At 39.1% G+C, this 12,869-nt stretch overlaps 1 protein-coding gene across 3 annotated transcripts; it reads left to right on the top strand.

Moving 5' to 3' along the window:
- Positions 1-714: 714 nt before the first annotated feature.
- Positions 715-12,504, top strand: LOC125682891 (acyl-CoA dehydrogenase family member 10-like). 3 transcript variants are annotated; one of them, XM_056149677.1, is made up of 9 exons: positions 715-733; positions 4,509-4,686; positions 5,373-5,595; positions 8,610-9,003; positions 9,245-9,417; positions 9,541-9,684; positions 10,009-10,086; positions 10,482-10,671; positions 12,112-12,504. In XM_056149677.1, the coding sequence occupies exons 4-8, from the start codon at positions 8,880-8,882 to the stop codon at positions 10,632-10,634; spliced, it is 672 nt and encodes a 223-aa protein (XP_056005652.1). In that variant the 5' UTR covers positions 715-733; positions 4,509-4,686; positions 5,373-5,595; positions 8,610-8,879; the 3' UTR covers positions 10,635-10,671; positions 12,112-12,504. The 3 variants fall into 3 exon arrangements, with proteins under 3 accessions (XP_056005652.1, XP_056005657.1, XP_056005653.1); XM_056149682.1 differs by lacking the exon at positions 715-733 and having other exon boundaries at positions 3,835-4,686; positions 5,373-5,588; positions 8,845-9,003; XM_056149678.1 differs by lacking the exon at positions 715-733 and having other exon boundaries at positions 3,835-4,686.
- Positions 12,505-12,869: the final 365 nt, after the last annotated feature.

Below are 12,869 nucleotides of genomic sequence, written 5' to 3'. Positions count from 1 at the left end.
TTCAGTGAAGGGCAGGGGTGGATCTAGGAATTGTGGTTAGGGGGGTGCAACTTTATGGGGCAGGGGGTCTTCGGGCAGCCTTGAGGCCCCCAGTGAGTCAGGTGGGGGCTCCGGGAGCTCCTGCATTTTACAGTTTTTATTGGGCTTGAAATATGTCTCCTATGTAGTCATCTTTACTATTTTCTGTCATTTTTGATAAGATGAAATTGATAAAATGATGCAAATTTTAAGTGTTTTTAGAGAAAAATGTAAGTTCTCCCAATATAAGTAATTCAGTAAATCAAAAGATTTTGTCATTTTTCCAAGAGTGAGTGAAATTATTGCTAAGTCTTTTATCGTTTACATTTTTCTAAACAACAGACTACGATTTACCTTAAATTTGAACATTTTGGGAAGGGGGCACGCCAAAAATTAACATGCAATATCACCATGTTGGAAAGATTCAAGTTCAAACTCCATTGCCTGCTCAGGGGTTTATTTGTAGTAAAGTTCAAGAACCACGAAGACAGGTATGCTGACACATCATGCAGTTTAAATTAAAATTATTCAAAACAAACTATAAGATACTCCTGTAGTGTACAATTGAATGATTGTTAACTAAAATGACATAACAGTCTGTGCTGATAAAATACATGTACATGCTGATATATACAAATTAACATAGCTGTCTACCTGTAGTTTCACATGAGTTCAGAATCTAGGTCATGTCAGTATTCAGGTTGTCCTCTTACAGGTAAGACATGGATTATTGATGCTTTTCTGTTTACTATGACATTTTCGAAATTCAGAACATTTTTTAACACAAAGTCACTATTTATAATATTGCAAATAATGGCTCGGGTTCTATGCTAATTAAGTCATTAAGTGACTATTCCATATTTGGTGTCGTTCTACAGGTGACTTATTCCTGTTGACTCCCGGTGGAGCAAAGGGCTGCAACAACACCACGCCAACGGACTCTGTTATGGGCTGCTCTCTTCAGCTGAGTCCAGGTCATTCCGGCTTCCTTCATTTCGCTCTCGACGGATCTTCTCCAGGACTGTTTGGGCCATCCTACTTTCCTTTTTCCCTGTGGGTTCCACTCTAGTGCTTGTCTTGTGACGTTGTCAGTTGGTTTGTGGAGCGTATGTCCTATCCAGCCCCATTTTCTTTTCTTGATGTCCTGACCTATTGGATTTTGGCTGGTTCTTTTCCATAGTTCTACGTTCGAGATCTTCTCCGGCCACCTGATGTTGAGGATGTGGCGCAAGCACTTGTTGACGAATGTCTGTATCTTGTTGGTGATGGTGTTGGTTACTCGCCATGTCTCGGATCCATAGAGGAGGACTGCTTTGACATTGGTGTTAAAGATGCGGACTTTGATGTGCTGGGATAGGGCTCTGGAGTTCCAGATGGGTCGTAGGGTGTTGAACACTACCCTTGCTTTGTTGATCCGGCTCTTAACGTCCTCGTCTGCGTCGCCATCAATGTTAACCACGCTTCCTTGATAGACGAAGTGGTCGGTTTCTACGAGGTCCTTTCCGTGCAGCTGCAGTGGTTGGTTGAGTCGGTTGTTCATTCGCATCACCTCTGTTTTCTTGGTGTTGATTTTCAAGCCGATCTTTTCTGCCTCCTCCGCTAGTCGGGTAAGCTTGGCCTGGGCGTGTTGTTGCTTGTGAGACAGAAGGCTGATGTCATCCGCAAAATCCAGGTCCTCTAGATGTTTGGTGAGGGTCCACTGGATGCCGGTGTTGCTGCCCTCAGTGGTTCTTTTCATGATCCAGTCTATGACGATCAGGAAAATTGTCGGTGACAGTATACAGCCTTGCCTCACTCCTGTCTTCACTGGGAAGGGGTTGGTCAGCTTCCCGTTGTGGATGATCTGGCAGGTTGAGTCCTCGTACAGCTTCTTGGTGATGTTGACGAGCTTCTGTGGAATTCCATAGTGCTGCATCAGCTTCCAGATAGTCTCCCTGTCGAATGCTTTTTCGAAGTCGACAAAGGTCGTGTAGAAGGGAGACTGCCACTCTACGCATTGCTCAATAATGATACGCAGAATGGCGATATGGTCCGTGCATGATCGCTCCTGCCTGAAACCTGCCTGTTCTGCTCTCAGCTCCTTGTCTAATGCCTCTTTCATTCTTTCCAGGATGATTCTTGTGAGTACCTTGCTGGAAATGGACAGCAGCAGGATTCCTCGCCAGTTGCTGCACTGGGAGAGGTCGTCTTTCTTGGGAGCTTCCAGTCGGCAGGCACTTGCTCCTGTCCCATATCTTCACTATAAGAGGATGTAACAGCTCTGCTGCTGTTGTCGCTTTGACCTTTAGAGCTTCTTGGGGGATGCCGTCAGGACCTGCTGCCTTACCGTTCTTCAAGGATTTGATGGCTTTGATGATCTCTGCCTTGGTTGGTGCATTGGTGTTGATGCTGATGGGCTCTTCTGCTGGTGTTATGTCAGGAACTACTTGCGGTAGTGGTCGGTTGAGGACTTCTTCAAAATGCTCCACCCATCTTCTTCTTTGCTCCTCGTCGCTTGCGATGATTTTCCCACTCTTGTCCTTGACTGGCTTACTCGAGTTGAATCTCTTTCCTGACAGGGCCCTGGTGATCTCGTACACTCTTTTCATGTTGTTCTGTCTGACTGCTGTTTCTGTCTCTTCTGTCAGGTTGTGCACAAATTGCCTTTTGTCATGCCTTGCACTCTTCTTCACTTCTCGTTCTACAGGTATAGTGATGCATTTAAACACATATTGAATTTAATGTTACAGTGCTATTCCTGCTAGTTCATCGTTAGTTTTGTATTTATTATTAAATATTATCAGTAGAGTTATTCCCATAATCCTCCAGTATCCATACAGACAAATCAATGGGATGTACTCCTAAATTGTTCTGCTAGCTCGTGGAGTGCTAAATTAACAAAAAATCAAATAATTGAAGATATCACCAATGATTCATTTGATGTGTGCCACAATCTCTTCAAATAATTATCGATATCTTCAATTCTGAATTACTGCATGCATTAACTGAATTGTTGATAGCATATTAATTATTCTGCTGAATTGTTGCATGTTGCCATATGAATTGTTGCTCTCTTCAAATGAATTGACGATCTCAACAATTGAATTGATGCACACTATAATTCCTTCGAAAAGAACAATAATTCAATTAATACACACCAGTTGAATTAATTGCATTCAATAATTCAATTATTGCTCTCTTCAATTGAATTATTGCATGCAACAACTAAATTAATGTGCATATATACATGTATAAAATCTGAAATGTCTTTTATTAAATCAATCAAATTACATGTAATGACATTTATATAATTCAATCGATGGGCATGCAATAACTGTTTTAGAGAGAACTATTACTCAATTGGAGTCAGATATCTTCTACATATTATACAGATATCCACAATCGAAATAATGATCTCTTTAATTGAATTGTCGCTGTCTTTTATAATTAAATGAACTTATACACGCATTAATTAAAGACATTTTTAATTATTTGAATAAAGAGATCATTAAATCATTTACACTCAGCATGCATGAGGTCTAAATTAATTGTTGCGAACAGTAATTCAATTAATGATATCTTTCAAATAATTAATGATTATCTTAAATTATTTGAGTTCATGTTAAATTTGGTACTCCATACCAGCTAGCTTGTTAAAACAAACCCTGTAATGGCAGTGTGTTAACTAGTCACAACCCACTGCCATTGTATATTAGGGATGCATACTCAGTTGCCACAAGAGGTTGCAGACTACAACCAGATAATGAGTCAGCACTCTAAATCAAGGTCATGTATGATCTGGTACATTATAAAATGTTAAAATGTTTCACATGTCAACAATAACTTTAAAGTAAATGAGAAAGATTAGAAATTCCTTGGTACAATGTTGCTAAGAACTGGATGGTTTATCATCGTTCTGAACTAAGGTTCTTCGGTAGAAGGTCATGAAGCAGTTCAAAATGTGCCATTTTGTGCCATCAATCCCATTAGGACAGCTCTAGTTGTGACAATTGTGAACGGTTCAACGTATTGCCTTGTTCTGGTGTAATACAGAGAGTAAATCCACTCAGTGCAGCTGTTCTTGTATTTTGTACAAGTATACACTGCTTGCATCACACAAAAGTCAGATAAACTTGATTGATTGTATCTTGTTTAATGTCCCTCTCGAGAATTTTTCACTCATATGGAGACATCACCAATACTGGTGAAGGACTTCAAATTTAAGCCTATGCTCGGCGCTTACGGCCTTTGGGCAGTGGTTTCTTTTAGCGTGCCACACCTACTGTGACACAGGACATCCATTTTTAAGGTAATCTCAGAGGACCCGTGACATTCATGCACACCTGATGAAGAGCGTTTGGTGATGAACTGTCACTACCTGTTTTAATGACTTAGGTCTGTCGCGGCCTGGATTCGAACCCAGACTGTCTGCATGTGGGGCGAACGCTCTACCTCTAGACCATCACGACAGATAAACTTAATTCATTTTGTTTTATGTATATGTACATAAGGACAAGGCAGTGCATTCTAAGCTTGCTGGAGAATTTGCAAGGCTGATGGCAGAGGAAGGATGGAAGATTGCCTCTAACAGTAACCTTCGACCGACGGTGTCCATGGCTGGCGGGGGGATACAGCCGGGAAATACCGGAGGAAAGAGGAACTACACCACAAGCTCGGAGGGACCTGTCAGTAAGAACAGATAAACTTATATGATGTATGGTTGGATAAATATGTGAGGCCTCATGGGGGAAATATACTCCAAAATTTTAATTTCCATTATTGCTCTGACATTTAAATCATGAGATATATGTGCACCCAGCTATCTTCATTGTCAAAACATTTTACTGATTGGACCCCTATTAATTTTGGAGTTTAAAGTTCAAGTGGACTTAAGAAACGAGGAAGATTTGCATGCAATAAGTGATATCTCTTTTCATCTGGACTCACAATACTTCACATATCGACTTACAACACTTCACACATCGACTTGCCATACTTCACATATCGACTTGCCAAACTTTACATATCGACTTGCCATACTTCACATATTGACTTGCCATACTTCAGATATCGACTTGCCATACTTCACCTTCACATATCAACTTGCCATATGGGATAAGAATAATTCCTATCGATTTTACAGTTTTTCAACTTTACCCAGTTTTGAGTGTTCCCCACAAAGAGGGTGGGGGTGGGGGTGTTATTCCCATATAGGACAGCTATAGATTGATATCATAGAAGAGTTTATCTCAACATTGCATGTACGTAAGGGATGCTAAATATGGTATCTCAAAGAATCATTATTGGTACAAAATTTTATCAGAGTACTTACTTATTCACAATATACATGTAACACTGACCAATGATATTTACAGATCAAATGACTGTGTCCCCTGACGGACTGTCTCCTAGAGCCAAGAATCTGTATGACAAGGTCAAGGACTTCATACAGAAAGAGATTAAGCCTGCAGAGAGAGAGATGATGGAATTCTACAGACAGGAACAAAACGGCTGGAAGGTCTGCCCAACAGGCTGAAGGGCGAAGCCCTCTCACGGTCCGAAGGGCCGTGAGAGTGGAGCTCTCCCTATAGGTAACACGTATATACATGTTTAAAAGGAAAATATAGGGAAATAATGAAAACTTAAACCATACCTATGGAACTTGAAAATTTTGGTCTCAATGGCGTCGATTGGAATACTAGCGCGTGGACATGTATTCCTCCATTTTGAATCTCGTCTACCTTAGTTCACGTCGTTCTGAGATGTTACATAAAACCCGTAAAAACATGTAAATCTTATTTTCTTAATCATATATACATGTATAGGCCTAATCAATCCTCGATTAACGCCATGTCTCCTATGTTTGTAAATTTGCTCAACAACGACGCTGATATGACGTCACAATGTACTGTTTACATCAATTGCGTAACTTGCGTTATATTCCCCGCGTTCAATATATAGCCGGATCAAATGTCCAAAATTAGGATGCTTTGATACAGCTCTGTCCTCGTGCTAACTTTGGGTTGTTTTTGTCCTGTTTTGGATATAAATACGATGCCAATATTTTTGCTTCGCCCTCAAAAACGGTCACGCCGTAAGACATATTAGAGGGCGGAGCTCTCCCTATCGGTAACACATATATACATGTTTACAAGTAAAATATAGAAAACTAGTAAAAAAAAATTAAACTATACATATGGAATTTGAAAAATTTGGTCCCAATGGCGTCGATTCGAATACTAGCGCGTAGACATGTATTTCTCCATTTTGAATCTCGTGTACCCAAGTTAACGTCATTCTGAGATGTTACATGAAATCCGTAAAAGCATGTAAATCTTATTTTCTTAATCGTATATAATCACACGATTAACGCGATAGTAGGTCATGTCTCCAATGTTTATGTATTTGCTAAATACCGACGCTGAATATGACGCCACAATGCGCTGTTTACATTAGTTGCATAGAGTTTCCCATGTTCGATGTTAGAATACTTTGATTGAGCTCTGTCCTCACACGTTAGGTGCTAATATTTCGGGATAATTTTTGTCCTGTTATGGATCTAGATACTAATGCCAATTGCTTCGCCCTCAAAACGGTCACTCCTAACACATATTAGTGAATTAGCAGGAGGCTAGAAGAAGCACAGAGGAGTCATTATTTACATGTACAGTTGAACTTCAATATCTCGAACACCGATATCTCTAATAGCGAGCGCAGCGAGCCAGCGCGAAGTGCTGGCTCGTACTGCGAGCTCTAATTAATGACTTGTCAAAAATGGCTGAGATCTCGCAAAGTCACACCTTGGAATATGATTGTGAACTTACGTAGATTATCATCCTAATCTTGTGGCCTCCTAGCTCCATTTTTGACAAGGGACTTCTGGGATTGGCGTCAAAAATTTTTCCCTGTTAGAGGTTTAGATTTAGCTCGGATTATTTCCCGCGCTCTAGTCATTAGAGCTCGCAGTACGAGCCAGCACGAATTGCGCTGGCTCGCTGCTATGTTTTACGGCGTGACCGTGTTTGAGGGCGAAGCAAACAAATTTTGGCATTAGTATCTATTTCCAAAACAGAGCTTAACATTAAATTCGGCTTGCAAGTTTTTAAAATCGGCCCGAGAATGCCGCCTCCAGTTGGAGGCGGCGAATTTCCAGTTTACGTAATGGCGCCGGTTCTGACGTTTTCCTGGCACGGTAAATATCAAAATCATTAAAAAAGCCAGGAAAATGTAAGATATTTCGGACTAGGGGCGCAGTAGAAGGCTGGGGTTGGCTTGAAGCTTTGCACTGATGGGGGTGCAGGGGGCGAAGCCCCCCGAAGCTAACGAAATTGTGCCAATAAGAGAGTGGGTTCTTTTTCATTTAGATAATGAACATATAACGTCTACATACGTATATTTTGCTCTTTTTTGGGCATTTGTAATTTTTTTGGGGTAAAGAATACGGGCGGGGGGGGGGGGGGGGGGGGCGGTCGGCACTGGATCCACCTTTGTTTTCGCAAGCCAAGTGTCCGATTCACTTACTCTCATCCCCCCTTGTCAGTTTTAGTCGCATTTCTAAGCCTTCAAAATATTGCGCTTTGACTTTCCAAGGCATCCAATGAAATCGTACCATACATACAGTATCGTTTTAGTAATGGCGGCCCTCATGTCTAGCCCGTGTTGTCACCTTTGCCATGATCGACATTTTGTCTAAGAAACAAAGATGGATGATTTTCGGAGAAAGTCTTGGGGTTTACGATCATTTTCAAGAGGAAATCGATCATGCACCTCACCCAAATGAATGAAATGATGATATAGGATGGTATGTGTTGGAATAAACTGAACAAACTCAGCAAAATTGAGTACGATATAAAAAAAAGAAAAGAAAAAGAAACGTTGAAATATGAAAGGCATACTTTGATACGTGATTTACACAAAGGTGACATAGGCGTACAGCAAGTATGCACACATAGATTAAAAAAAACAACATTTTATTGTTTTCATCTGCTGAGTCATTTTGTAAACATACACATGTAACAGAAATTATAATGCATTATCTGATTGGTCAAATTTTGTTTTCGTCAAGAACAATAACTCGCTCGATCCATTAGATGGCAGTTCAATCACAACTAAATCTGCCAAGAAGATGAGAGTAAGCGAATTGGACACTTGGCTTGAAAAGATGGGCAAATGGTTGATCAATGAAATTTTTATCTCCATGAAATAGATAAAAGTCTGCTGACCACAAAAATTGACCCTCTAGGAAAATGAATGCTTCCATAATACTTTTAATCATAATGATTATGTTTATTATAATGCTCTATTCTTAACAGAGGAATTTCTGTCAATCTGTTCTCAACTGTAACCTTGCTGTTAACTTTTGGCCTCTACTAGATTTAGACTTTGTATCTGTCAACAAATGAAGTAGGTGTGTAGGGTGTACTAAGAGGTCAAATGTCATATAGGAAGTTATTATATGATGCATTGTCTCAGAATCAAATCTTGTTCATGGCTACCCCACAGAAAAAAAAGTTTATACTTCCAGTAGTCGATGCAACTAAATGTACAAACTTTAAATGGTTACAAAATAACAACATAAACTAAATAAAACCCACCTCATGACATGTGAACAGTTCGGAAGTGAAATTTTCAGGTAAAAGTTGTTTTTTCTGCTGAAAATTTTATTTACATATGGTGGAATAGTTTAGAAAGATTTAAATTTTTTGTATAGTTATTATACTTACGTTTTATGTTAATTTGTCTTATCAACAAAGTTATGGATAGTCATTTTGTGTTAATACTGATTCTATGAAACACTATTCTTTCAACTGTGGCCAAATTCTATCTAGTGAGGTTTGACATTTCCAGGTGCTGTACACCCCAACTGCAAAATCTGTATATTCATGGGAAAAACAGACAAATCGGCTGTCACACACAGACAACAGAGTATGATTCTCGTTCCCATGGATGTCCCAGGGGTCAAGATTGTCAGACCCCTCACTTGTTTTGGCTATTTAGACAAGCCAGGTCAGTGAAAGATCGGATATTCTTAATTTACAAAAACTGCAAAGCAGCGGCAGTACATTAACATTAATTCATAAGCATTGCATGCTGGGTACAATCGAATCTGATTTAAGTGACCACCACTGGGAAGTTTTGAAACTTGTCACTTGAGAGAGGTGATTTACACTAGTCACTAATGCAGTTTTGACTGTACTCTCTTGAACATATGATGATGCAGGTTAATTGATTCTAAAACCTTTTCCAGCTGGGCATGCAGAGGTGATCTTTGAGAATGTGAAGGTTCCACTGGACAACATTTTGCTGGGTGAGGGGCGTGGCTTTGAGATTGCTCAAGGTCACTTGGGTCCAGGCAGAATTCATCACTGTATGAGACTTATTGGTAATGCTGAGCGAGCCATGGAACTGATGCTGGAAAGAGTATGTTTTATTAATAGATGATGAAGCACAGATTTATGCATTTGATTGTACAGTAATTAATTAATCTTCTGTCAGCTATTCATTCTGCCATTTGAATACCGAGTACCTCTGTCGAATTTACAGACTCAGAATAGAGTTGCCTTTGGGAAGCCCTTGGCTGCACAGGGCACCATTCAACAGGATGTAGCGAAATCCCGAGTGGAGATAGAACAGACTCGTCTACTGGTGCTCAAAGCTGCTCACATGATGGATAACTACGGCAACAAGGTGAGGGAGAGCAAGAAAATACTGACTAATGGAGATGGTGTAAAACTTGTAGGAGAAACTAACAGTACTTAACTAAAGTGCTTTTTGTCCTACTCTGTCATTTTATTATATATGGTCCTGCCATGTGGTGGGTGCCCTATAACAATTACTTCGTCCATCATCACGTATTTCTCTGGCACCTGATAATTTAAGTTTCCTTCGGAAGATTTTCATAAATTTTAAATATAATTCTTGAATTAGGCAGAGGAAGGCCCATTAAATTTTCAGATTTATCACGGGGTACTTTCTGACATATCAATTTTCTAGCATTGTTTTTTGAAACAGGTGGCAGCCCCTGAAATAGCCATGATTAAGGTTGCTGCTCCAAACATGGCTCAGAAAGTGATTGATCGTGCAATACAGGTAACAATTTATATAGAGAATAGCACTACATTCACAAAGTCCTTACACACAATTTGAATATGTACCTATCACTAATGACACAATACATGTACACATCACACCAATCAACCTTAACATCATTTAGTTGTTTTATCCATTGTCAGCCTTTCATCTTGTTTCTCTGTTGGCAAATTATTTATACATCATGTGGATAATTTTTAAAGGCAGAAATATGTCTTTTGACTTTTATAAAATTTACTCAAGTTTACTACTACATTAAGAAATGATGTTCCAATTTTTTTTGCTGGTATATGCAGTTGAGCACATACTTGAATTGCACAAAATCATGTTACTCCTTTGAATATTCTATATTCACAAAAGCAATAGAAATTGATTGTAAACTGGTTCCCTTCCAGGCTCATGGTGGAGGTGGTTTGAGTGAGGATTTTATCCTTGCCGAAATGTTTTCCCAGGCCAGAGTTCTGCGACTTGCAGATGGTCCAGATGAAGTTCATCTACGAAATATCTCTCGTCAGGAGTACAAAAAATATAACTTATCGAAACTATGACAGATGTAAAGAATTTCTGTGTATATCACATGTACCGGTGTAACCGTGGTTTGTTTCTGTAAATAAGTTATAACGTCTGTATACTGATAATAACACATGGTACTTAGCTTTAAATGACACTGAATGACACCCTCTGAGAATGTCGGGCTTTTGAGCTTCCAGGGAATATGCGATGCAAATGTATTTACTACCGTTCTCTTCTACAATAGTTTATCTTAACAAGAGACCCAAGGGCCACATCGCTCACTTGAGTCACCTTGGCTTATTTTTAAAGATTTAATTTCCCTATATATCTGTATGCAAAACTTTGATCCCCCTTGTGACCCCATCCTACCCCTGGGGGCCATGATTTTAACAAACTGAAATGTCGGAAAGCTTTAATGTAAATATCAGCTTTTCTGGCTCAGTGGTTCTTGAGAAGAAGATTTTTAAAGATTTTCCTTATATATTTGTATGGAAAACTTTGATCCCATATTGTGGCCCCATCCAACCCCCGGGGGCCATGATTTGAACAAACTTGAATCTGCATTATGTCAGGAAGCTTTCATGTAAATCTCAGCTTTTCTGGCTTAGTGGTTCTTGAGAAGATTTTTAAAGATTTTTTCTATACATTTCTATGTAAAACTTTGATCTCCTATTGTGGCCCCATCCAACCCCCGGGGGCCATGATCTGAACAAACCTAAATCTGCACTATGTCAGGAATTTCATGTAAATCGCAGCTTTTCTGGCCCAGTGGCTCTTGAGAATAAGATTTTTAAATGCCCCTACCCTATTTTTGAATTTTTGTGATTATCTCCCCTTTAAAAGGGACATGGCTCTTCATTTGAACAAACTTGAAAGCCCTTCACCTAAGGATGCTTTGTGGCAAGTTTGGTTGAAATTGGCCCAGCGGTTCTTGAGAAGAAGTCGAAAATGTGAAAAGTTTACAACGACGCCACTGCCGACAGACAACGGACAAATTTTGATCAGAAAAGCTCACTTGAGCCATTGGTTCAGGTGAGCTAAAAAATCATGTATGGCATTACTGCATTCATTGCCTCTTATCTCTAAAAACTGCAACAAAGCAGGGGTCAGCAGCTCAATTTCCTGTTTTACACCACAGTGGGTGATGCATGTGCTCTCTCTATATGTATGCTTTGAAAATTTATTGTTTGTTGTTTTGATCAATAAGTAGGAAAATTCATCTGTTTATGACATCATAGTTGATGCCATAGAGATTCATGCACTCTACTAGGAAATAGTACCATGGTCTTCTTTCTATGAATTGTTGGAAAATACAGTAAAAACCAGGGCCAAATCAGATTGAATATGTACCATCTTCTTTCCTCAGTTGACAATAACGCAACTTTTTAATTATACACACATTATTGTAAATGGAGATGATGTGTGTTCCTTGGAACTCTGTCACCTTTATAGGTCGTAAGACACCTTGGTAGTCCAAGAATCAGTGATATCTTGTAAATTCTGTTTTTGCAGTCTCTTGGTGGTGCAGGTGTCTGTGTAACCAATTTTTATGCAAAGGCTCATGTATCATGCTTAGCTGATGGACCAGATAAAGTTCCCTTACCTCAGATTACCCAGTCTGAGTACAGAAAGGCCATATTATAAACACTGATGGAATTGTTGATCATTGATGTGACTGTGATGATAATTTTCTGTGATGTATAAATTTGATAAAAATAAACACTGTAATTATAATACAGTATAATCACCATGACTACCCATGATTAACAGTGGAAATTATAATGTTATGATATATGTAATATTTTTATACAAAGAATGAAAAATTTATTTCCCCGTATTGTGTGCATGACCAAGTCATGTGGTTAAAACACTGAAAATGCATAATAAAAACTTTCAAAAATTTCATCTTCACATAGTTATAATGAGCACAGACAAAGTGTTGAAATCGGTTTAATAGCTGTTGTGTATAACGCTGTTTCCTCCATAATTTAAATGTTCAGCTCGGATTTAGTCCACTCCAGGAGCATTTTGTAGTTATAGAGACTGCTACCAACATTGTGACATGTCATTGGAGAGGACATGAAGATTAGAGTTTATTTTGATTATTTGAGGAGCAAACAAGGTCATTTAGTTCAGAGTGTTACTTGTGAAAGAAAATGTGTGGAAACTAGCAAGGTATTTTAAAGTCAATGTGGTAAGTTCTAATTAAAAGTACTATAGTAAAACAATGTCTTCTAGTATTTCTACACCAGCAAAATAAGCTCAAGTGA

The sequence above is a fragment of the Ostrea edulis genome, chromosome 1, assembly GCF_947568905.1.
Source record: "Ostrea edulis chromosome 1, xbOstEdul1.1, whole genome shotgun sequence".
NCBI lineage: Eukaryota > Metazoa > Mollusca > Bivalvia > Ostreida > Ostreidae > Ostrea > Ostrea edulis.
Note: the sequence above shows the minus strand (reverse complement) of the source record. Positions and strands in the feature narration are given on the sequence as shown.